Here is a 22,873-nt window from a genome sequence, read left to right as displayed (position 1 = left end):
GGCTCCTTCTGTAAAGGCTGCATTCAGGATTCCTGCAGGGTTGGGAAACAAGGGGTCCTCACTACTGCCACCACTCATTAAGTGACACTCCCACCCGCCCACCCATGACGTTGCTGCTTTTCCAACATGCGCTCAAACTGGTTTACAACAACTGAAAGTGGGGAGGCGAATCAAAACTACCATCATTAAGTCCAAACCTTCTTCGGGGGGTGGGGGGCATAGGTTTAGGGCACAATCCTATGCAGGTTGAGACAGAAAGAAGTCTTATGACTCTCAACATTGCCCAGCCAGCCATGCTGGGAAGCAGAGGACTCTTTTCTGTCTAAACATGCATAGGACTGCACCCTTACTTGCTTAACCAATGGTTGCCACAAAATAAAAAATACATTAATTTTTCACAAAATCTTAAAAGAAATGGGATGTAGTGCAAGTCACAGCCCACAGTGTACCAAATTAGCTCCATTCTTCTCTGCACCTACCACATAATGCTTTTTAGTGGAACATAACTGTCTTGATTTGACAGCAACCAATAGATTTTGCCAAAGTTTCCTCTGCCTGCAAGCCTCACTAGGATTTCAGCCAGAAATTGATCTAGTTGTTAGAGGTATTCCCCCCACCCACAAAGTTGACGAATGAAACACACCCTAACCCACAATTCACCATCTACATTAGCATTTAGGAGCTTTAGCTAAAGCTCAGCCGTATGAAAATTGCTGTTAAATCTGCAAGTGGAAAATATGGTGTTCGAATTAGTTTGTACATATTCCTTTGGAAATCAAAGCACAGTGTGGGGTAGTGGTGAGAGTGTTGGACTGGGAGGTGGGAGATCCGGGTTCTAGTCCCCACTCGGCCATGGAGGTTCACTGGGTGACTTTGGGCTAGGCATAGACTCTCAGCCCAACGTACCTCACAGGGCTGTTGTTGTGATGATAAAATGGAGGAGGACGATTATGTACGCTGCCTTGGGTTCCTTGAGGAGAAAAAAGGTGGGATATAAATGTAATAAATATATAAATAAAGCGCCCAAAACAAAAATCCTGATCAGTGATACGCCTGTTCTTACAAAACCTCTGCAATCACTTCAGATCTTCTGTCTAACCCTCCAACTTATTTAAAAGATGACAAGTGTGTATTTTAGAACCGAAAGGCTGACAGCCAGCTGATAAAGAAAAATACTGCTGCCTTTTTAATGAAGTGGAAATACTAGACTCGCACCCAACTTGTTGCAATCTGCTAGTTAAAAGCAGCTGCTCAAGCAGGTGGTTGCTATGCAGCTCCAGGCATCCTTGGATGAGAGTGATTACCTTGATCCATTTTAATCTGATTTCAGGCCTGCTTTTGGCACCGAAATTGCCTTGGTCACACTCAGTGGGGTAATTATAAATTTTGAAGTGCAGAAGCTTATCACTTTATTTATGTATTTTTTAAAATTTCTATACTCCCAATAGCTGAAGCTCTCGATACCCACGTCCCCAGGAAATTGATTACACACATACATGCACCCCTTTTCAATTATTTATACCCAAAGCAGCTGACACTCTGATTAAAAACGCCACCATAAAGCATAGACATCCAAAAAACAAAACAACACATAAACCAAAACCACTAAGAAAATCTCACCATTACGTTTACGGGTCCTGACTGCAATCCTATGCACAGCTACCTGGGAGTAAGTTCCATTGAACTCAACAGTGCTTACTTCTGACTGCAGGTTCAGCTTGTAAAACTCACTGAGTTTTAGCAAAAAAATCTTCAGCCAGTTGGCAGAAAGTTATGGAAACACTTAGTACTGGGGGTAAAAAAGTATGCATAAATAAAAATACAGACCAACAAAAAGTGGAAGCTTCGATTTTCCTAATTTAAAATTGTATTATGATTCTTTTCAGCTTAAACAGGTTATACCACTAATACAAGCAGACTATTCTGCGCCATAGGTAGACATAGAGCTTCCCCCCATGAACCGTAACATCAGATCTCTCCTTTTTTCATCTCTAAAGAAAAAGGCACTGGAAACTGTAAAAAATCCCTTCTTTAAAAATGCATTGAGAGTGTAGGCCTTCTGGAACAAAATTCTTGCTCCTCCTGTATCCCCACTTATCCCCTTTCTGGACCACCCAGAGTTCAGCGATCTGGATAAATACAAGCCATACAAACACTGGGAGGAAAAAGGAATACACAGACGCAGAGACATCGTACAGGGAGGAGAGCCCCTTTCAACAGAAACATTGCAAGAGAAATAACAAGGTACAGAAAGGAACTGGTTTCAAATCACTCAAGCACAAAGCTTTCCTTCAAAAACACTACGAATGAGGCAACCCGATCTCTCACCCTCTTCGAAAATGAATGTATTAGCTCGCAAGACAGGTCTAAAGGTTTAGTCTCTCGTATCTACAGCTGGTTAATAACACCTCATAACGGAACAACAGGAGGATTAAAAATGGTTTGGGAGAATGATATTGGGGAACAGATTACAGATACACAATGGAATGGGAAAGAACCCACTTAAGTTCTATTTCAACAGCAATTAGAAAGCCACATTTAAAACTAACAAAAAATCTTCAGCCAGCTTTAGCTTTTCACTAGAAATGCGAACAAAGAAGAGCTACCATTTAAACTTGCTAGCATGAAGGAGGAAGCCCAGTATTGTCGACGCTGACTGGCAGCAAAGACTCTCCAGGGTTTCAGGCGGGATTTTTTCAGCTGACCTGGAGATGCTGGGGGTCAAACGTGGAACTTTCTGATTGCAATGCATGTGCTCTACCAATGAGTGACAGCTCCTCCATGATATTAGGGCTCCTGCATCTCACAGCACAATTTAGGCAGCAAATTTGGGGGGGGGGATGGCGAGGCAGTGAAAATTGGTACCTGACGCTTTATAAAACCTAATTGTGCTGGTGACAACAACAGAGCTCCCCTCTCAGCAGCCTGGTTGCTGGTTTCTTTCTCTATGATGCCTTGAATACACCACTGTTCTAAGGCATTATGATGAAGCAAACAGCGGCCACCATGAAGAATGGTAGCCATTTCTTCCCCTACAATGCCCCAGAATTACACTGTGTCTGGGGCATCATGGCAGAAGAAAATGGTGGCCAAGCTAACAGGAAGGGATCTCTGAGAGAAATCACTTTTTTTTGAACGACCTCCTGTTCAGGGGCCTGAATTCATTTCCCCAACACAGGCAAAAATAGCTGAAATTATAATGTTGGCAATCTTCAGCCTAAATATAGTCATGAATTCTGTGCTCTACTTGCTGCATTGGGAAGATCTGTCATTCTAACTGTTGGCCATTCATACAAGTTATTTAATTTTTTACCTGGCTGGTTAGCATGTGGTGCTAATCTCAAGGCATTACTTATCACCACCCTGTGATTTCTGCTTTTAGTTCCATTACTGCCTTGCCATTTGTGTATGCTTTCACTTTTTTGCCTTTGATCAAACAGAACCGGTGAATAACTGTCACTTTTCCGGCACTTGAGAAAACCTTTCAAACTAAGATCTGAAAAGTAAAACTGGTTCCTATTTTCCTTTCCAATCCCATGAATCACAGCTCTTAAAGAAAATTAGCCAGGCTGCCGAAGAACTTCTTCCGTCCTGCATACTGTTATTTTTTGTAATCTTACACAGCCACTCCACTTTGCCCCTACCGGTAAAGCTGCAAGTTTCACAGTAACAATCTACCCCACTTTGCTTGCCTATTCATCCCTAGTGGCATGAACACCACAGGAATCAACACCGTATTTTTTTGGAAAAGTTACATCTTCATAGCCATGAAATTGAGATGTATGTGCAGTGTTGGCTAAATCTAGTGCCTTTTTTGGAATAGTCTCCATTGCCTTTCTCTTGTGGAAAGCAGTGAAAAGCGACAATGGGGTCACCTTTGCCTGGTGCAGATGTAACACAGGCACCCTGTAAACCATGGTTTGCAAATCAAGAACTAGCCTCAAGAATGGGAAATTCTTCCCTTTTACCTCTCCAGAGTGTTCACCCCCTTGCCTTCTGGGGTTTAACCACAATTTTGCATTCTATATCCATCAATGCAAACCATGTTTAATGCAAGTCCTTTGTAAATAAGAGACTGAAAGCATGGTTTGAAGTGGGTTTGCACGCCACGGTTATGAGGGAACCTGGAAACAACGCCATTTCCTTTAGCAATGCAACCCTGTCTGAGAAAATGTCATTTTTCAATATCAGCCACATTCAAGACCACACAGAGACTTACCATCACTGGTATCAGCAGAATTCAGCTGTTCTAGACCAGGACCCACATTAAAACCCAACCTTCAGGATGGAGCTCACTATGAATTTTTCTCTCTCTTCGCCTCTCTCCCACTTTCTGCTCTTTCTTTCCTTCCTTATGCAGCCCATCTACGGCAGGGTTAGGCAGAAAGTAGATCTCCACATGTTCTGGACTTCAACTCGCAGCTTTCCTAACCACTGGCTATACTGGCTAGGGCTGATGGGAGTTGTAAGCCAAAATATTTGGAGATGCCCACTGCTGATCCCAGTGGCAGCCATCTTAGATATTTCCACCTCTCCTGTGCATGCTTTTTCCTTCCTTTGCACCTGATTCTTCTGTGACCATTAGCAGCAAAGAACTAAAAAAACAACCACCACCAAGCACAAGCAAAAGAAACACCCCACCCGTTCCAAAACAGTGGCAGCGGCACTAGCGCAACCCACCCAAGGAGGGATCACAGTTCAGCAATGGTTAGCGATTTAAAGAAGTAATCACATGAAATGGAAGTGGCTTCAACCGAAAGCGTGAAAACAGTTTTTACGAGAGCCTCAAAACATGGTGTGAGATATAGACCTACCTCTACAATGTCATCGTCAAATAGCAACCAAAATCCATGGCTTTTCACAATGGTGATATAATGTCCACGGTTTGGCCCACTGTGACAAAGGAGAGATGTTATATTAATGGTGGCTATTGAAGCTTGGCCCTCAATAGCTTACCTACAGTATTATTGTTGTTATTGTTGTTGTTGTTGTTGTTATTATTATTATTATTATTATTCTCCTCTGCTTTTCAACCAACTGTTCTCCAAGGTGGCTTCCAACACTTCTTGAAAGAACACAATTATGTAAAACAAAACAAAAAAATTGAACACAAGTAACAGAACAGTGGCCAAAACAGCACACACACACTGAAATTAAATTTGGGGTATAAAGCAAGGAAGGGGCAGGCCTATTCTTCCAGCTATAATCTATGTGCAGAATTGCCTTTGATGTAGCAATTCACAAACAAAACGGCCCATAAGAAAATCGGAAGAGCCCTGGTGGATCAGACCAATGGCCCATCTAGCCCAGCGTCTGCTTTCCACATTAGCCGACCAGATGCCTTTGGGAAGCCCACAAGGGACAGCTCAGTCCTGATGTGGCTTCCAGCAGCTGGTATCCAGTGGCAAAATGGAAGGCTGAAAAACATCTAACGTGGGGGTGCAGGACTGTTTTGAGGTGGGGGGCCAGACTACCCACCACCAGGGCCATCATGGGCTGGATGCCATCAGCGGACGTCATCACCTTGCCCCCTGGTTCCCCCACTCCCGCCCCCTCTGGGCTGGGAGAGGCATGGGGTTTTCCTCCCAGCATGGAGAATGGCATTTGGCCAGTGCTGGGAGGAGCAGAGGCTGAATACCAGGCTTCACGTGGCGCCCCCACGGACACGCATACAGCGTAGGCTAAGTCCCCACCACCCACATCCTCATTGTTATCTTCAGTGTCAGGAATTGAAGCCTGAGGTGGCTTCCTCCCCCGCAGCACCTGGAGGAATCCCAGGAGTGTCCATGGGCTGGATCAAGGAGCCTGGTGGGCTGGATTAGGCTCACAGGCCAGAGGTTGTGCACCCCTTATCTGAAGGAACCCAGCTTGGGCAAGGCTGGTGTAGGGAATCCAAGCGGTCCTCCTTAGTTAACCTCAGGGTTTTGAAATGAGCATAAGTTGTGCAAGAGCAGAATTGTGCTTCTACTCATTTCAACAGGGGCTGTGGAGAAGCTTGGCAAAACACTCAGTACAAAATAGGCCCATTTAGGTCTTTTACAGTGCATATTGTGAGTGAGGTAGTATTTTTCAGGGTCCCTGAGCAATTTTTCCTCCTATCCTATAAATGCATTTTTGTTCCATAAAATTGGCTCCTTTATGCTATGTTTAATTGGCAGGCCATGTAATTCAACACTGATAAAGCAAAATCAAGTGACACTGTATTTTTGACAATACACTGTTGAACCACCTGGTGGCACTGGCTGTATAAAAACCTTGGTCAGACTGGACGGCTTTAAATAACTTCATTGTTCCAAAAATAGCGTTTACTTCCATTTTGTTTCCTCGAAGGTGGAACAGCCTGCTTCGACAAATAATTTGGCTTCGACAAATAACTCTGCATTTTCAAACAATCAATGCGACACATTCATGCATAATCTATGTGCACACATGAAGAGAATGATTAAATGAATGTGCATGGAGGGGGGGAAATCTAACCCAAGGTTTTTTGGGGGTGTTTTAAAATAGCTACACTGATTGTACAACTTAGATGGTATTAAACATTCTGCTGCTGTAACAACATAGAACAGGTACTGGACATTCGTCCTGGTCACCAGTCCCGAACAGCCTTTCCTGAGTTAAACTATCCCAGGGGGATGCAGAGTTATGGTAAAGGAGGTAAACTGGTGGAGAGTGGCACAGAAGAGCCAGAGAAAGGATGGGCAGAAGGGGACCACTTTGCATAAGGGGAGGAGGGAGGGGAATGGAGATGCAGGAGGATTTCCTTTAAGGACTTGCCATGAAGGGTTGTGATCAAGGATCATGTCATTCATGCTGGCTGGCCATCTGTCAGGGATGCTTTGACTTGGGACTCCCGCATTGAGGAGCAGGCTGGACTCGATATATATAAATAAATACTATTCTATGATTCTATGGGAGTTGTTGGAAGGTGCCAGGATGGGAAAGGCTATATGACATGATCCTTGATTATACCCCTTCATGCTGACTGGGAGTGATGGGAATTGTAGTCCAACGCATCCGGAGGGCTCCAGGTTGGGAAAGGCTGATGTAAGAGAATGTGAGATATGTTCTTAGTGGGGGGGGGGGGAGATGCTAGTGAGTGAGTGGCTGCCTTTTTCAAAGGGCACAGCAGCCTCCTGGGAATAGACATATGGAATTTGCTGCCACAAGATGGCCACTAGCCACAGGGCTGGCCTAAGATATCCTGCTGCCTGAGGCCAAGCAGCAAATGTTCACTTCCCCTCCCCAACCAAAGGTAAGGTGCATATTACCCAAGGCTGGCCACCTGAGGCAGAAAATCCCACAAGCGCTTCTCCTGGGACGTAAAGAGTGAATGAATGAAGGCACAATCCTATGCGTGTTTCGACAGAGAAACATCCTATAACTCCCAGCATTCCCCAGCCAGCAGCTGGCTGGGGAACGCTGGAAGTTGTAGGATGTTTCTCTGTCAAAACACACATAGGACTGCACCCTTAATTAAGTAACAAATTGCTGCCCTTTCATGACACCCAACATCAGCTGCCTGAGGCAACTAAAAGGGAATTGGGCCAACTCACAGAGGAAGGGGGGGGGGGGTGTCGTATGAATGGCTCTTAGCCATGACAGCTAAATGGGACTTCCATGGCAGAGGGAGGATACAACTGACTACAGTTAGCTAAAATCATGGAGGGCAGCTGCCTCCCTGCCTTGAACCTGCTCTGGTACTGCCAGGAACAGAACACATGGCAAAATGGTCCTCTGACCCAATCCAGCAGAGCTCTTATTTATTTTATTTATGTATTTAACATATTTCTAGGCTGCCTTTCAGGGCAAAAGCCCTCGCAAGGCAGCTTACGCCATGAAGTTCCATACAATAAAAACAGCAAAAATGAATAAAATCAACAAATCAGCCAACACCAGCAACAGAACATCTAGCTTAGATAGTAACAAAGATCTAAAACACAATTGTAGCTAAAAACCCGGAACTGTCCAATAAAATGTAATCGGGGAGGCCAGAGAAAATGACTAGGTCAAGGGCTAAAAGCCACCTTAGGAAAGGAATTGAGAATAAAGCTGCCAATATCAGACTGCCCCTATACAAATCTATGGTGTGACCACACTTAGAATACTGTGTACACACCTAAAAAAGGATATTGTAGAGCTGGAAAAAGTGCAGAAAAGGGCAACTAAAATGACCAAGGGGCTGAAGCATTTCCCCTATGGGGGAAGTTTACAACAGCTGGGATTGTTTAGCTTGGTGAAAAGGAGGCTGAGGGGAGACATGATGGAAATGTAGAAAATTATGCATGGTGTGGAGAAAGTGGATAGGGAGACATTTTTCTCCCTCTCTCATAATACCTGGGGTCATTCCATGAAGCTGATTGGTGGGAGATTCAGCACAGGCAAAAGGAAGTAGTTCTTCACACAGCACAGAGTCAAGCTATGGAATTCGCCACCACAACATATAATAATGGCCACCGGTTTGGATGGATTTAATAGGGTGTTTGGACAAATTCCTGGAGGAGAAGGCTATCTACTAGTCCTGATAGCTATATGCTACCTCCAATATCAGAGGCAGTATGCCTATGTGCACCAGTTGCTGGGGAACAAGGAAGGGAGGGGGGTGCTGTTGCACTGATGCCTGCTTGTTGGTTTCCTGTGGGCAGCTGGGTTGGCCACCAGGTAATTAGAATGCTGGACTAGACGGACCCTTGGTCTGATCCAGCAGAGCTCTTGTTATGTTCTTATATTCTTCTGCAATGATGAGGCCTGATGGGCCCTTGATGATAACCCACTCCAGAGGTGTGGGGTCACTGCCAAAAAGGCCCTCTCTTGTGTACTTGCCCACCTAACTGCCCTCAAAGGTGGACAAGTGAGAAGGTCCTCTGTTGCTGTTCTTAAACCATAGGCAAGCTGATATGGGTGAAGGTGGTCCTTCAAATGAGTTGGTCCCAAACCATTTAAGGCAGCTTTCCCCAACCTGGTGCCCTCTAGATGCTGACTGGGGGTTATGGGAGTTGTAATCCAACACATATGGAGGGCACCAGGTTGGGGAAGGCTGGTAAGGCCTTAAAGGGTAAAACCAGCATTTTAAATTGGGCTCAGAAATGCACTGGTAACCAGTGCAATTGGTACAGTATAGGTGTTCTTTTACAGACCACTCTCTTTTATGTTTTTACACCTGCCCAGGGAGCACAAACTGGACAGATGGCATACATATGACCTCTCAGAGCTCACCTGCCACAATGCACGACGACAGCTACGAGATCATACATTCTGTCTGGGTTGGTAGCATCCCCTGAAGTGTTGAACAGCCGAAGCTCCAAAGGAAAGACGACACGATAGGAGAGTTTGGTATACCGGTGCAGCTGGTCCATGTATTTGAACCTTTTCAAGTGCAGAGCAAGAATCATGGGCAACTTTTTCACTCGCATCCTGGGCCCCCAAAATGAGAGAGAGAGAGAGAGAGAGAGAACAAAATTTACATTACGAAACTTCTTAATATTGAGAACATGGTAAAGGCAACATTCAGTGAGATCTTGCGGACCTTTTATTAACCTTTTAATATTAATGCAGCTGAAATATTACTCAGAGCAGAAGGAAAAACTCAGAGCATTAAGGGACATCTGAATGCAAGGCAGCTACTCACATGGTCCAAACCCATCCATCTTTCGTCACAACAAGGAAAGTGGAACACAGAATGAACTCTGCCCTTTCGCCCTGCCTGTGATTGACTAAGAAATGAGAAAAACTGATTTTCTCTTTCATCCATGGGAGAAGAGAGAGAGACAAAAGGGGAAAGATATGCACCCCACCATCAAAGTCAGAAAGATTCAATTTGTTCACAAAAGTGGGGGGAGGTTGATATCACCCAGCATTTCCAAAAGGGAAAGAGAATTGAACTGAAGAAAATTTGATTGGTTCTGCTTCAAACACAAAAGGTGCTCCCCATTTATACCAAAACCTGACACCTTCCATTTTTCCATTTACAGACACAGAGGACTCAGGTCATCAGGACCACGGACTTCACCCCCCCACCCCCAAACACTTCTCTTCAAGAAAATTCAGGTCCAGTGCCAGGAAGAACTGAATTCTGCAACCTATATAGTTCTGTTCTGTATATAATTTGCTATATCATTCTCTTATGTCTCTTCTTTGGCATAATTAATTCTCCAACTTTGAAAAAATAGTCTGCAGAATTTATTCAAGTTTTGATAGTCACGGAGAGAGGGTGCGGAGCTATCCAGAGTACTAAAGCCCACACCCCAAATCTGGTGGAAACTTTATTTAGTCATCCTTTCAGTTTGTGAGATTTTAGCAGGCTTGGTCACATAGTTTTGAGCACATTTTAGCAACCACAAAGCCTAGAAACTTGGGTGTTTTTGTTGCTGTTGTTAAAAGAACCATCAAAGGAGAGATCTGCAGCAAGCTTTCGATATCATAACCTGTGCTTCTTCTGCACTCTGGAATCGCTGCAGACAACTCTGAATATAATATAACTGTAATTTATTAAAGCTATGTGTCTGTACCACCATTTAGTCAGAGATTCTCAAAGCGGTGTACAATACTACTACTACTATAACCAGCATAAAACACATTTTTATGAGAACTAGGGTGGTGTAGCGGTTACAGCAGGGGTGGGGAACCATCAGCCTGACTGGCCTGCTGCCTCTCCTCCCTGGACCCTTTGCCTTCCCTGCTGGAGCCCAAGAGAGCTGGTTATCACTTTGTCCCTACTCAGGAAGCTCACTTGGCTTCTGTGCTGGGCAGGAAAAGGGGCTTCTCTTTCTCCCTTCCCAGTACAGCAGTCAAGCAACCTGCTGGTGGAGAAACAGTTTGCTTGTTTCCTCTGCAGAAACCCACTGTGTTTCTGTGCTGTGCAGGGAAGGAGAGAAGCCTCTTCTCCTCTATCCAGCACAGAAGTGCATGGGTGTGGTCGTGTGTCTGTGATGTGAGAGAGGGAAAGACAGCGAGTGAGGGTGTGGGGCAGGGATGATCTTGAGAGAGAGAGAGAAGTGGGGTGGCTTTAGCCCTGCCCACTGGCAGCATGCAGTCCTCAAAATCTTATCCCTCAGATTCAAATTCCAGTTTAGCTACAAAGCTTCGGAGTGCTCTGGGCCCATCACTTTCTCTCAGCCTAGCCTACTACACGAGATTGTTGTAAGGAAATGGGGAGGGGTAGAATCGTGTATACCACCTTGAGCTCCTTGGAAGAAGGGTGGGATAAAAGCGAACCACATAAGAAATCTTAGCCTCACCTCTTTTGTGCTTCCTGTTTACTGCGGCACTGTTCACAGTAGTATTTATATTCACTGCACAGAGTCTCAGTATTACTGAACCCCCTGCAAAAATTGGGAATTAAATATGAGTTAGCAGCTTCAGGCTTTCCACCACGGACCATGATCTTCTCACGTTTGCCCACACACTGCTTGGGCCCACGCTAGAGCAGTCCCATGTTCCCACGAGGCAGCCTGCCACAAACTGGGGCCATCCAGATGCATGGGAAGTTGCAATCCAACACATCCGGACAGCACCAGATTGGGGAAGGCCAACATGAGGTCACCCAGATACCATCAAGTCACAAGCCAGACAGCCAATGGGCTGGGGCTTACCGTGTCACAGTATTTCTCCTTAACACGTGTCCCTGAGGCCTCATTCTAGGGACAGACGGACTCACCTCCATCCGCACCACCATCCATCTGCCCACCCCCTGTCAGCCAGCCCCCCCCCCCCCCCGCCGCCCCCCGGCTCACTGAGCTGCCATACGAGCACCCAGCGGCCACCCATTCCCTCAGCGAGCCACCATTTTTTGCAAAATGGAGGCTCGGGTTTTCCTGTAAATGTAATGTTGCATAAATGGCCCCTTTATGGCTGTCATTTATGCAACATTACATTTATGGAAAAACTGAAGCTGCTATTTTTTCACAAAATGGCAGCTTGTTGAGGGAACAGATGGCCGCCAGGTGCATGCAGACCACAGCAGCAAATCGGCCACTGCATCTGGTAAGCGCACTGGCTTGGCAAGTGGGGTCTCGGAGGCCGAGCGTGGGGGAGTCCGCCAGACTCCACCCCCCTCTTGGACTCTCGCAACATCCCTACCTCGTTCTCACATTCCTTGATGACATAGTGAAGTCTCTGCAAGGTTAATATTTTGCTTGAATGCACCCCCATGTGGCAAGGATGAATTCTAATTAACTAATTGCCACTGAGAATTAACCCACAGGAGCAGGAGGGGGGAATAATGGCCTAGTGGCAACATCATATGAAATAGCAACTTGAGATGTCGGCCAAAGATGTACAAGACAGTAATTTCTGAACATTCAGTGGCATGTCTGAAAGAGAAGTCAAGCACCCCTTCCCAAAACTTGTTTAAAGAGAAGTGAACCTTCACTATAATATTTACAATTTACTATGAAGATGCCATAGCTCGTAAAGCAGTCCTCATATAAAAGAGGACTGCTTTAAATTAAACTCGCTATCAATGACTTAAAAGAAAGAAAGAAGTCATTTGGTTGGTGTAAATTTTAAATATATATTAGGCCTGCAGTGTTTAGTCGATGTCATCAAGTCAAACAGATATTTGACTTTTAAAAATGCAGTACCAGTACTTACCACAACTGCAGATGGGAAAGTGCAGTCTCAAAAGAAGCATTCACTCCCGTGTGCGAAAGAAGGAATGCCTCTTCTAAGAGGACATATGCACGCATCACCTAAAAACAAGGCATGCTTTTTTCTTTAGAATGCAAATTTATGCAGATTTAGAGCACAATCCTACAGGATTGATGCTCCATAGACAGAGGGCTCTGAAGTTGTTGCCCCCTCTCTATTCCCAGCCCTGCCTGCAAGAGCCTCCTGTTCCTCTTTTGTGATGGATTTTGAGCTAGCGGAGTCTCTGAGCTTATCTTCCTGGGGATGGGAAAAGAAACTGAGAGGCTTGTGTATCCATAGCCCCCCTGCCCATCGGCATGCCCCCGTTCCCCCCTCCCCTTCCTGGGTGAAGAAGCTGCCATGGAGCTGTGTTTGGCAGCTGGGGGAAAGCCAAGCAGGGATCCCACCCCCACCCCACCCCAAGGCCGTAGCCCTGTCTGAGCTCCGAGAAAACGCTATATCCTATGGCTCCTCAGACAATGTGTAGGGGCCACAGGATTTCTCTCTTAATCAACTAAAAACCATACAGTTAATCAACTCCGATTTCTTTAACACTTAAAGCGCTAGTATGTATGTGTAAAAAGCATTTCCAGCTCCTGCTTAAGAAGAAGTATTCCAAAAAATGTACATGGTCTTAAGAGTTTCCCCAGCTCAAAACACTGAAGGAGATGAAGAAATATGATGGCATGACACAGCTGAAAGTCCATCTCACGTGTAGAATAGTCTCTGATGCAGAAATTGCTTATCTGTATGAAAGCCACACCCACACTGTCATCTGCAACAGCACAAGTGCCTTAATTTTGCTGTTTATACGTGAGACTTGCAAAGAAATCCACAGACTGAATTAGCAAACCATGAACCACTTGAACTTGACTAGCCTGCTTGGCCAAATATACCTACAGTCATCAATTATGGCACACTGACACATCAAAGGGAAGAACAGGAAGACCCGGCCCAACTGACAGACGTTCCCCTGTCTGGGAGCCTGAAGGCAATGCTTATGATGTGCCAAATGTGACCAGCTATTGACAGACTTGGAGTTCATTATGACTTCCTGCTGCACAGACTAGCAATGTTCTTAAATAGCAGAATACTTAAATACACAATATTTAATATCTTAAATACACAATATCAGTGTGTATGCATCTGCTGCAGCTTTATTGTTTTTACTGTTTTATTGCATTTAAATTGTATTGTATTTAAATTTTATTGTATTTAAATTGTATTTAAATAAATTTGTTTTATTTAAATTAAATTTTAATAAAAGGCAGGACTGAAATCCATCATTAAATAAAAATGAAATATCAGTGTAGGAAATCTGTCACCTGCAAAGTGGCCTTTTGCAAACAGTGTCTTATCTTTTTGAGGACTGTTGTATAGAAGAATGTGTTTCTTCACTATAAGCCTGTCCTCTCTTTTTGGTATTTTGGCAGGGCCAAAATACCAAAAAATGTCAGTATATTTAGCTTAAAGCTCTTACTGGGAGTAACATAAGCCTTAGGAAAGGCATTTAACCTTTTAGAATGGGAAAATGCAAAAGCCAGGAAACTACCAAACTATTGTCCGGGTGGGGCGGGGGGGAGGTTAGGTGAAGGGGCATGACCCTCTGGGGAACCCTGGAGGGCCAGACTGGAACTCCAAGCAGGCCAGATGAGGTTCAGCGCCCCTGGCCTAAATGAACTTCCTCCCATTCCTTCCTTTTTACACAGGCTTTCCCTTTGTCTCCCTCACTGTCGAGTTTTAGACTGTAAGCTGCTCAGGGAAGACACAACTTTTTATTGTGCCACTCTGTAAAGAACTATAGAAATGCTAAAAGTACGGTCTTAAAGCTTCGGTGTGATTCAGCTACCAAAATAAACTACTCAGCTCTATCTGGTCATTCCTATTTAACAACAACAACCTCTTACCTCAAACAGTGTGTTATTGATGTATTTTGTTCCACGTCAACCGACAGGTCCAGAAAATCCTCGTCTTTGCTGCTAACCTTCAGAAAAATAATAAAAAGAGGTAGGGAAAATATCATTAAAAAGAATGAGACAAGCTTAGAAATGTTTAGTTTAAGAAATAGAACAAAATGTCCATTTAGTAAGTGGGGCATTTCCTGGATTCAAAAGGACACCTGAATATGTAGCAAGTCACTGGCTCATTCAACGTTCAGAGTCATAACACCCGAATTGGCCCTTATATACAATCCAGGTGGCCGGCTGGGGTTAAATGGGGCTTCCAGGCCTGAAAAGGTTGAAGATACTAACTGGTCCCAAATGGGTACGCACTCTCAGTCAATTCTGGCACAAGAAAAAAGACCACTCTGCCTCTTCTCAAAACAAGGGGCAGGTGCAAGGCTGCATGCAAACAGTTATTCCCACGCAGAAAGGTTCCCCAGAAAACAGCCATGGGGCCAAACTAAACATGATGCCATTCATGCAATGAGCAATTCCACTGACATGAATGGGAGCTTTCATTCCAGTACAAATGGCGTGCATGCGGCCCCTGATCTAGATCGGGACCACAGCAGGGGACCAAGGATTTAATTCCTTCTCTCTACCCCAGGGTCCTGATCTGGCCCCCTACACTTTCCGGGAGTTGCAGTCCAACACACCTGGGGGGGCACATCTGGGGGGGAATGCTGGAGTATACAATATTGGGCTACATGGAGCAGTGATCCAATTCAGTAGAAGGCATCCATACCTCTGCAGTCCTATCCTGAGACAAAAAGGATTAAAAAGATAATTTCCCTGCGATCAAAGGAGACAAAGTAGCGCCACAGGGCTCAGTTCACACTTCAAAACAAGACTGAGAAGCGGCCCACCTGCTGAGGAGGGCAATATGAACAGCCCGAAATATATTCTACGTAGCTAATTGTAGGTTTAGTAGTCAGCTGGTGATGTCATAATAAGCGTTAATTTTTAGGAACAGTTCACGTTTTTGTATACACAAAATAAAAGGCAGGGAAAAACAGTCAAGACATCAGAAACAACCATGTAAATAAGAGTTTAGGAGAATTAGAAGAACAACCACCATCAACATCAACATACGGCTTCACAATTAAGACATCTGGTTTCGTTGGTTAGTGTCCCCTGGAAAATTTCATGGACCCAGGTGAGGTCAGTCTTGTCCCCTTCATCACTCTCAATACTTCCATTCTGGAGTTTGCCGTTCTGCTTCTCTTGCTTCTTTTCTTCTTGGAGCAAATCTGCAATCGTGTTCAGTAGGTAGTTCAGGAATTCGTGTGCATCCTGCTGCATGTAATTGTCAAACAGTTCTGGTCATGAAGGGACAAAGAAAAGGAGAATTAAGACATTATTAGACCATTAGCACTGTACATTTTATGTTACTCCCAAGACTGATGGCGGGGGGGACGACAGGGACGACAAGACAAGCATTGCCTAATGCTGTATCATTGCTGAAGATGAGCAGATTTGTACTGGGTTGGTCCCCTGGATGGGAGATCATCAAGAGTCCCACATAAGAAAAGCATTGTCAGTATAAATAAATATTGTTCAATGAAGCAGTGGCTTTGTAGGACCCTTTCCAAATCTACCAGTTCTCTCACAGGGCTCGCCCAAGTCATGTTGGTGTCTGCCTCCCCCACCCCCAGCCTTCTTCTCATCCACTAATTACAAGAGGCCACTGCTGGGAAGTTCTCCTGCACTAACCCTAAGCTAACAATCTAAGCTAACAAAAGCGGTGCAGTGGGCCTTGGGTAGGAGATCATCCTGGTAGACATCCCCAGGTAGGGCTGAGAAAGGGCCATGTCTGCAACCCTGGAGAGCCACTGCCTGTCCATGCAGATCAGCCTTCTCCATACCTCTGGCTAGAGGATCATGGGAGTTGTAGTCCAACACACCTAGAGGGCACCCGGTTGGGGAGGGCTGCTCTAGACAATACTGAGCTAGATGGACTAAACTTCTGGGAGTATAAGGTCTTCAGAACTATGGATGTGATTGGAGAGGTGCGAAAGGCGCAAACAGCGCAGCCAAGGTCGCATCTGGAGGAGCCCTAAGTATCCACAGTGCAGTGGAGCGTCAAGAGGCTTAGTTACCGTTTTCCTTCCTCAGCCGGGAAATAAATTTCTTGGGGGGGATGACCCCCACCTTCTTCTTTTGTGTGGCAATGCTGTTGAAGAGGTCTGAGAGGCACGTCAAGAGGCTTTCCTTTTTGCGGGGCTGGACCTTGTAGGCCAAAACTTTTTCCCGAAATGGACGACAGAAGTAAAGCGCTTGGAGAACCGAGTTGCAGTAGCAGGTATTGCCAAACTGATTAAAGAGAAAGCGGGGGCAGGGAGAGAGAAATGATGACTCGGTACCTGCTATACAAAACCACCACCACCACCACCACCACCACCAAGGAACTGAACACTGAGCTGGCTACAAGGAAAAGGGAAGGGGGGAAACAAGAAAGGTACTGCAGATGCTGAAAATGTGCAACGTTTGGTCTCATGAAATTACATTAAGGCTGAGTTGAAATGGCCACCCTATTCTCAGGTGGCAGCAAACATTCCCCCTGCCCCTCCTCGCCCCCAAATGATGCTAAGTTACGAGGTAACATTGTTCTGAGGAGCACAGGGGGTGGGGGTGGGGTGGGACGAATGGTAGCCACCAAAAAGGCTACAAAACCCCCCAAGCTAATGGCAAAAAAGTTAAGCTGGGGTGACAGTTCCAACCCCTTTCAACCTGCCCCCCCCCCCCAATCCCAGCAAAATTTCGACCCAAAAATCCTCCTCCAAGAACTTTTGGCTCAGGCCTAAATTAGATATCCTGTAGTTTTAAAAATAATTCCATAGCACTGGAAAACTTGCAAACATTGTCCGCCAGAGATGCTAGAGAGCCTCTGTAAGAGTAGACCACAGTTGGCTAAATGAACCAACGGTCCGACTCTGTGTAAGGCAGCTTTATATGGTCAGTCTCCAAGCAGAAGTGAAGTTCAGAAATAAAGCAGCATACAACACAGAAACCAAGTAAAGTGTTCGTCTTTGCTGTAATGTCTTAAAACTACTAGTTCTGTTAAGCAAGCTATGTGTCCCGTGTTGAAGCTATCTACAATTCTAGCAGAGCTGACAAAGGCTTGGGTAGAGACAACCCCCCCCCCCACCCCCACACACACACTTTTTAAAGCTCTGTAATGTGATTTGGCGGACAGACACTCAGTTCCTGTGTTTGGTTCAGAAACCAACAATGCAAGTTCACTGGGAGAAGGGAACAGTGTCCTAATGGATGTCACTCAAGAGGAAGCTACTGCACTGTTCTTGCTGTGGGTTAAGACTGGTAAACGACAGGCTGGTGGGGAGGGCAAAGGCTGTGGTTTCGGACACATAGCCGCCAAGAACTCCAAAAGCACAAAGCAGACACAGTGCTCCAAGGAACCTTAGCAGGGTCAGATTCTCCCTCTGGGCCAGCTTAGGCTGGGGACAGGCGGGTGGGGAACAATTTCAAGTTGCCAGTGCTCGGCAGAGAAAAATGCCGTTGGGTGCAAGGAGACCATATTTCCTGTTTACAAGGATGTATTGGCAACATGCCGGAGATAGCCAGAAGCAGCTGTTTTGCATCTGTCTTGTTTGAAGGCTGTCTCATTTCAGAGCAAAAGGGGACAGGCTGATGAGACGCAGCGGCCTCCGCAGGGGATGCATTCCGGATTGTTCGACACTCAAACCACTGAAAAATCAAAAGCCTTCCTGCATCAGCGAAAAGAGCCTGCCAGTTGTGTTGATTGGTTACAGCAATTTCATGTTAATCTGGACAATTTAATTTTCACAAATGTGCAACTGTAACAATTGATAGTTTGCATCATCTAGTTGCCACATTCTTTGCCCCCCTCCACCCCCAATACATTGCCAAAGCTCATAATCATTTCTGCTGATAATTTATATCTTCAGGGCATCTTGGGTGATATATCTGAAACGAACAACATTATCATACAAAAAAACCCAAACCCTGCAAACGCTGAGGATTCCATGACGCAAAACCTCTGGGAATACAGCTGCCAGTGATCACCAAAACCTTTTATAGCAGCCTCCCTCAATCTGGGGTCCTGCAGACATGCTGGACTACAATTCCCATTATCTTCCAGCCAGCCATATTCTCTGGTCATATCCTCTGCTATTTATACTTTAGCCATCTCCCAACCTTGCAAGTCAATGGGAGGCAAATGCACTTTTATTCAGACAGGACTTTGGCCTCATAAGCCAATTCATTATGGCCACTGTAAATTGCTGCAATTTATTCAAATGATTGTAGTTTTTTCTTGGTTTGACTGATGCAGTTTTACCTGCCTTGTTTTTATGCTTTTGACATGATGCATTATTTATTATATTATATTATATTATATATCTATACCACCCAATAGCCAAAGCTCTCGGGGCAGTTTACAAAGATTAAAACATTTAAAAATACAATACACAGATTTTAAAAGCCAATTCCATAAAAAACATGAAAAGAACAATATACAAGAACATACATCTAAAACAACTTCAGCAAGCAATCTCAAAGCAGACAACCATAACAATACGCAATTCCAGGATCAATTAAAACTCATAATATGCTGCCAAATGCCTGGGAGAACAGAAAGGTCTTAACCTGGAGCCGAAAAGAACAATGTTGGCACCAGGCAGGCCTCGTTGGGGAGATCAGTGCCCAGTGCTCTTCAACATTTTTATTAATGACTTGGAGGAGGAGGTGCAGGGAATGCTGATCAAATTTGCAGACTACACAAAATTGGGAGGGATAGCTAATACCTTGGAAGACAGAAACAAAATGCAAAGTGATCTTGATAGACTGGAGCACTGGGCAGAAAACAACAGAATGAAATGTAATAGGGATAAATGCCAAGTTCTGCATCTAGGAAAAAGAAACCAAATGCACAGTTACACGATGGGGGATACATGGCTCAGCAACACTACAAGCGGGAAGGATCTTGGAATTGTTGTAGATCACAAGCTGAATACAAGCCAACAACGTGATATGGCTGCAAAAAAGGCAAATGCTATTTTGGGCTGCATTAATAGAAGCATAGCTTCCAAATCCTGGGAAGTACTAGTTCCCCTCGATTCAGCACCGGTTAGGCCTCATCTGGATTACTGTGTCCAGTTCTGGGCACCACACTTTAAGAAGGAGGGCAACAAAGATGATCAGAGGACTGGAAACAAAGCCCTATGAGGAGAGACTGAAAGAACTGGGCATGCTTAGCCTTGAGAAGAGAAGACTGAGGGGAGAGATGATAGCACTCTTCAAGTTCTTGAAAGGTTGTCACAGAGAAGAAGGCCAGGATCTCTTCTCGATCATCCCAGAGTGCAGGACACGAAATAATGGGCTCAAGTTACAGGAAGCTAGATTCCGGCTGAACATCAGGAAAACTTCCTGACTGTTAGAGCAATACGACAATGGAACCAATTACCTAGGGAGGTGGTGGGTTCTCCCACACTGGGGGCATTCAAGATGAGGCTGGACAGCCATCTGTCAGGGATGCCCTGACTTGGATTCCTGTGTTGAGCAGGGGGTTGGACTCGATGGTCTTGTAGGGCCCTTCCAACCCTACTATTCTATGATCATTCCATAATTTGGGGGCCACCACTGAGAAGGCCCTCTCCCTTGTCGCCATCTTCCGAGCTTCCCTCAGAGTAGGCAGCCAGAGGAGGGCCTTAGATGTTGAGCGTAGTGTATGGGTAGTTTCGTGCTGGGAGAGGCACTCCATCAGGTATTGTGGTCCCAAGCCATGTAAGGCATTATAGGTTAAAACCAGCACCTTGAATTGGCCTCAGAAACATACAGGCAGCCAGTATAGGCAGGCCAGAATCGGTCTTATATGTTCGGACCTTCTGGTCCCCGTTATCAATCTGGCCACCGCATTTTGCACAAGCTGCAGCTTCTCAACCGTCTTCAAAGGCAGCCCCACATAGAGTGCATTGCAGTAATCTAACTTGGAGATTACCAGAGCATAGACAACTGAAGCCAGGTTATCCCTGTCCAGATAGGGGTGTAGCTGGACCATCAACCGAAGTTGGTAGAAGGCACGCCGCGCCACTGAGGCCACCTGAGCCTGAAGTGACAAAGATGGCTCAAGGAGAACTCCCAAGCTATGGACTTGTTCCTTCAGGGGGAATGCATCCCCATCCAGAACAGGTTGAACACCCTCCATCCGGTCAGCAGAACCACCCACCAACAGCATCTCAGTCTTGTCTAGATTGTGCTTCAGTTTATTAGCCCTCATCCAGTCCATTGTCGCAGCCAGGCACCGATTCAGCACATCCACAACCTCACCTGAAGAAAATGAAAAGGAGAAATAGAACTGTGTGTCATCAGCATACTGATGACAACACACTCCAAAACTCCGGATGACCGTACTCAACAGTTTCATGTAGATGTTGAACAGCATGGGGGACAAAACCGACCACTGTGGAACCCCATACTGGAGAATCCACGGGGCCGAACAGTGTTCCCCAAGCACCCGTTACCAAAAACATTGGTTTTTGCATTCACCTGTTACCAAAAAGGAACAGGCATAGTGTAAGGAATTATGCAAGTAACACAATCTTGGCAATGTTATTTATTAAATGTCTATCCCGTCTTTGCTTTCAGAAGTTCAAGGGGTACAGATAGTGGTCCAAGGTGGTCTCCCATCCAGGCACTGACCAGACCAAAACCTGCTTTGCTTGCTGCATTATGGCTCTTCAGAGCTGGCCTGGGCTCTTTAGTGCTTATTCCACAACGGCAGATACATACCCATCACTCCCTTCAGGTCCTAGATCCTCCACCTCACTGTCCCTGCTACTAACAATATGAATTGTACTGCAGCTTCTCTGTTAGTTTGATATTTTACAATTAGGGCAAGCTAGCATAAGGGGCACACGGCTGCATTTCTTCTGTTCATGAATGAATAATTCTGCCTGACTTATTAGACCATACAGCAAAATATGTATTTATTTAGAATATTTATATCCCGCCCTATATCATTTAAGATCTCAGGGCAGCATAAAACAATAATATGAACAGTAACAAATATATTTAACATTAAACAAGCTAATACCAATTAAAATCTAAAACAATAAAACAGTTAAAACAGTGTGCTACTTTAGGGAATGCATTTAACCCTCAAAGGCTTTGGTAAAAAGCCATGTTTTAACTTGGCGCCAAAATGAGACCAATGTTGGCGCCAAGGGGAGGGCATTACACAACCGGGGTGAGACAGCAGAAAAGGCCTTCTCCCACGTCCCACCACAGTGTATGATTTGTACTGGTGGGAAGCACAGGAGGGTCCCTCCAACAGATCTCAGTCCTCAGGCAGGCATATATAGGAAGAGGTGCTCCCTCAAATATCAAGGTTCCAAGCCGCTTAGGGCTTTAAATATCATCACCAAAACCTTTAATTCCAACCGGAAGTGTATTGGCAGCCAGTGCAATCCCTTTAAAATGATGTTATTTTTACGAGATGCTCTGGTCAGCAGTCTAGCCTCTGCATTTTGCACTAGCTGCAACTTCTGAATCATCTTCAAGGGCAGCCCCACATAAAGTGCATTGCAGTAATCTAATCAGGAAGTTACCAGTGCATGTACTACTGTGGCTAGGTTATCCTTGACCAGGAAAGGCCATAGCTGGTGGATCCACTGAAGCTGGCCCCAAGTACTCCAAGCCATGGAGTCCATCTGGGGCTCCAGTGATAGAGGTGGATCTAGGAGTACTCCCAAGTTACATATCTGCTCCTTCAGGGGGAGTGCAACCACATCCAGGACAGCTCGCTTACCCAGTTCCCAGACTCGGGAACCACCAATCCACAGAGCGTCCATCTTGTCAGGACTTAGCTCCAGTTTATTGGCCCTCATCCAGCCCATTACAGCCTCCAGGCACTGGTCCAGCACCTTCACCACCCCAGCTGACTCAAACGACTAGGAGAAGTAGAGCTGAGCATCATCAGCATATGGTGACACCCCACCCCAAAACTCCTAATGACCTCACCCAACGGCTTCATGTAGATGTTGAACAGCATGGGGGATAGAATAGAACCCTGTGGCACCCCACAGATTAATAGCCATGGGGTAGAACAGGAACACCCCAATACTACTCTCTGCAATCGGCTCTGAAGGTAGGAGTGGAACCACTGTAACACAGTGCCCCCAACTCCCAGCTCACAGAGCCGATCCAGTAAGACACCATGATCGATGGTATCAAAAGCCGCTGAGAGATCCAAGAGGATCAGCATGGTAGCACTCCCCCTGTCTTTCACCTGGAGCAGGTCGCCGGTCAGAGCAACCAAGGCT

General features: G+C 45.4%; 1 protein-coding gene across 8 annotated transcripts in view; it reads right to left on the bottom strand.

Annotated features, from left to right (window-relative positions):
* The window catches only part of LOC146338639 (ubiquitin carboxyl-terminal hydrolase 12-like), a 68,811-nt gene that overhangs the window by 7,276 nt on the left and 38,662 nt on the right, over nt 1-22,873 (bottom strand). For 3 of the 8 annotated variants that reach the window (XM_084814187.1, XM_084814185.1, XM_084814186.1), the window contains 7 exons: nt 20,779-20,879; nt 16,670-16,883; nt 15,663-15,889; nt 14,535-14,611; nt 11,238-11,321; nt 9,217-9,414; nt 4,815-4,893 (listed from right to left, as the gene is read on the bottom strand). In XM_084814187.1, coding sequence (XP_084670313.1) covers nt 4,815-4,893; nt 9,217-9,414; nt 11,238-11,321; nt 14,535-14,611; nt 15,663-15,889; nt 16,670-16,883; nt 20,779-20,838 — 939 coding nt within the window. In that variant the 5' untranslated portion in view covers nt 20,839-20,879. Of the gene's footprint in view, nt 1-906; nt 971-4,814; nt 5,063-9,216; nt 9,415-11,237; nt 11,322-14,534; nt 14,612-15,662; nt 15,890-16,669; nt 16,884-20,778; nt 20,880-22,873 lie in introns of all 8 variants that reach the window. The other 5 variants (XM_084814182.1, XM_084814183.1, XM_084814180.1 and 2 more) reach the window with 3 other exon arrangements.

The sequence above is a fragment of the Heloderma suspectum genome, chromosome 9, assembly GCF_057233095.1.
Source record: "Heloderma suspectum isolate Gila_16-S chromosome 9, 16-S_ref, whole genome shotgun sequence".
NCBI lineage: Eukaryota > Metazoa > Chordata > Lepidosauria > Squamata > Helodermatidae > Heloderma > Heloderma suspectum.
Note: the sequence above shows the minus strand (reverse complement) of the source record. Positions and strands in the feature narration are given on the sequence as shown.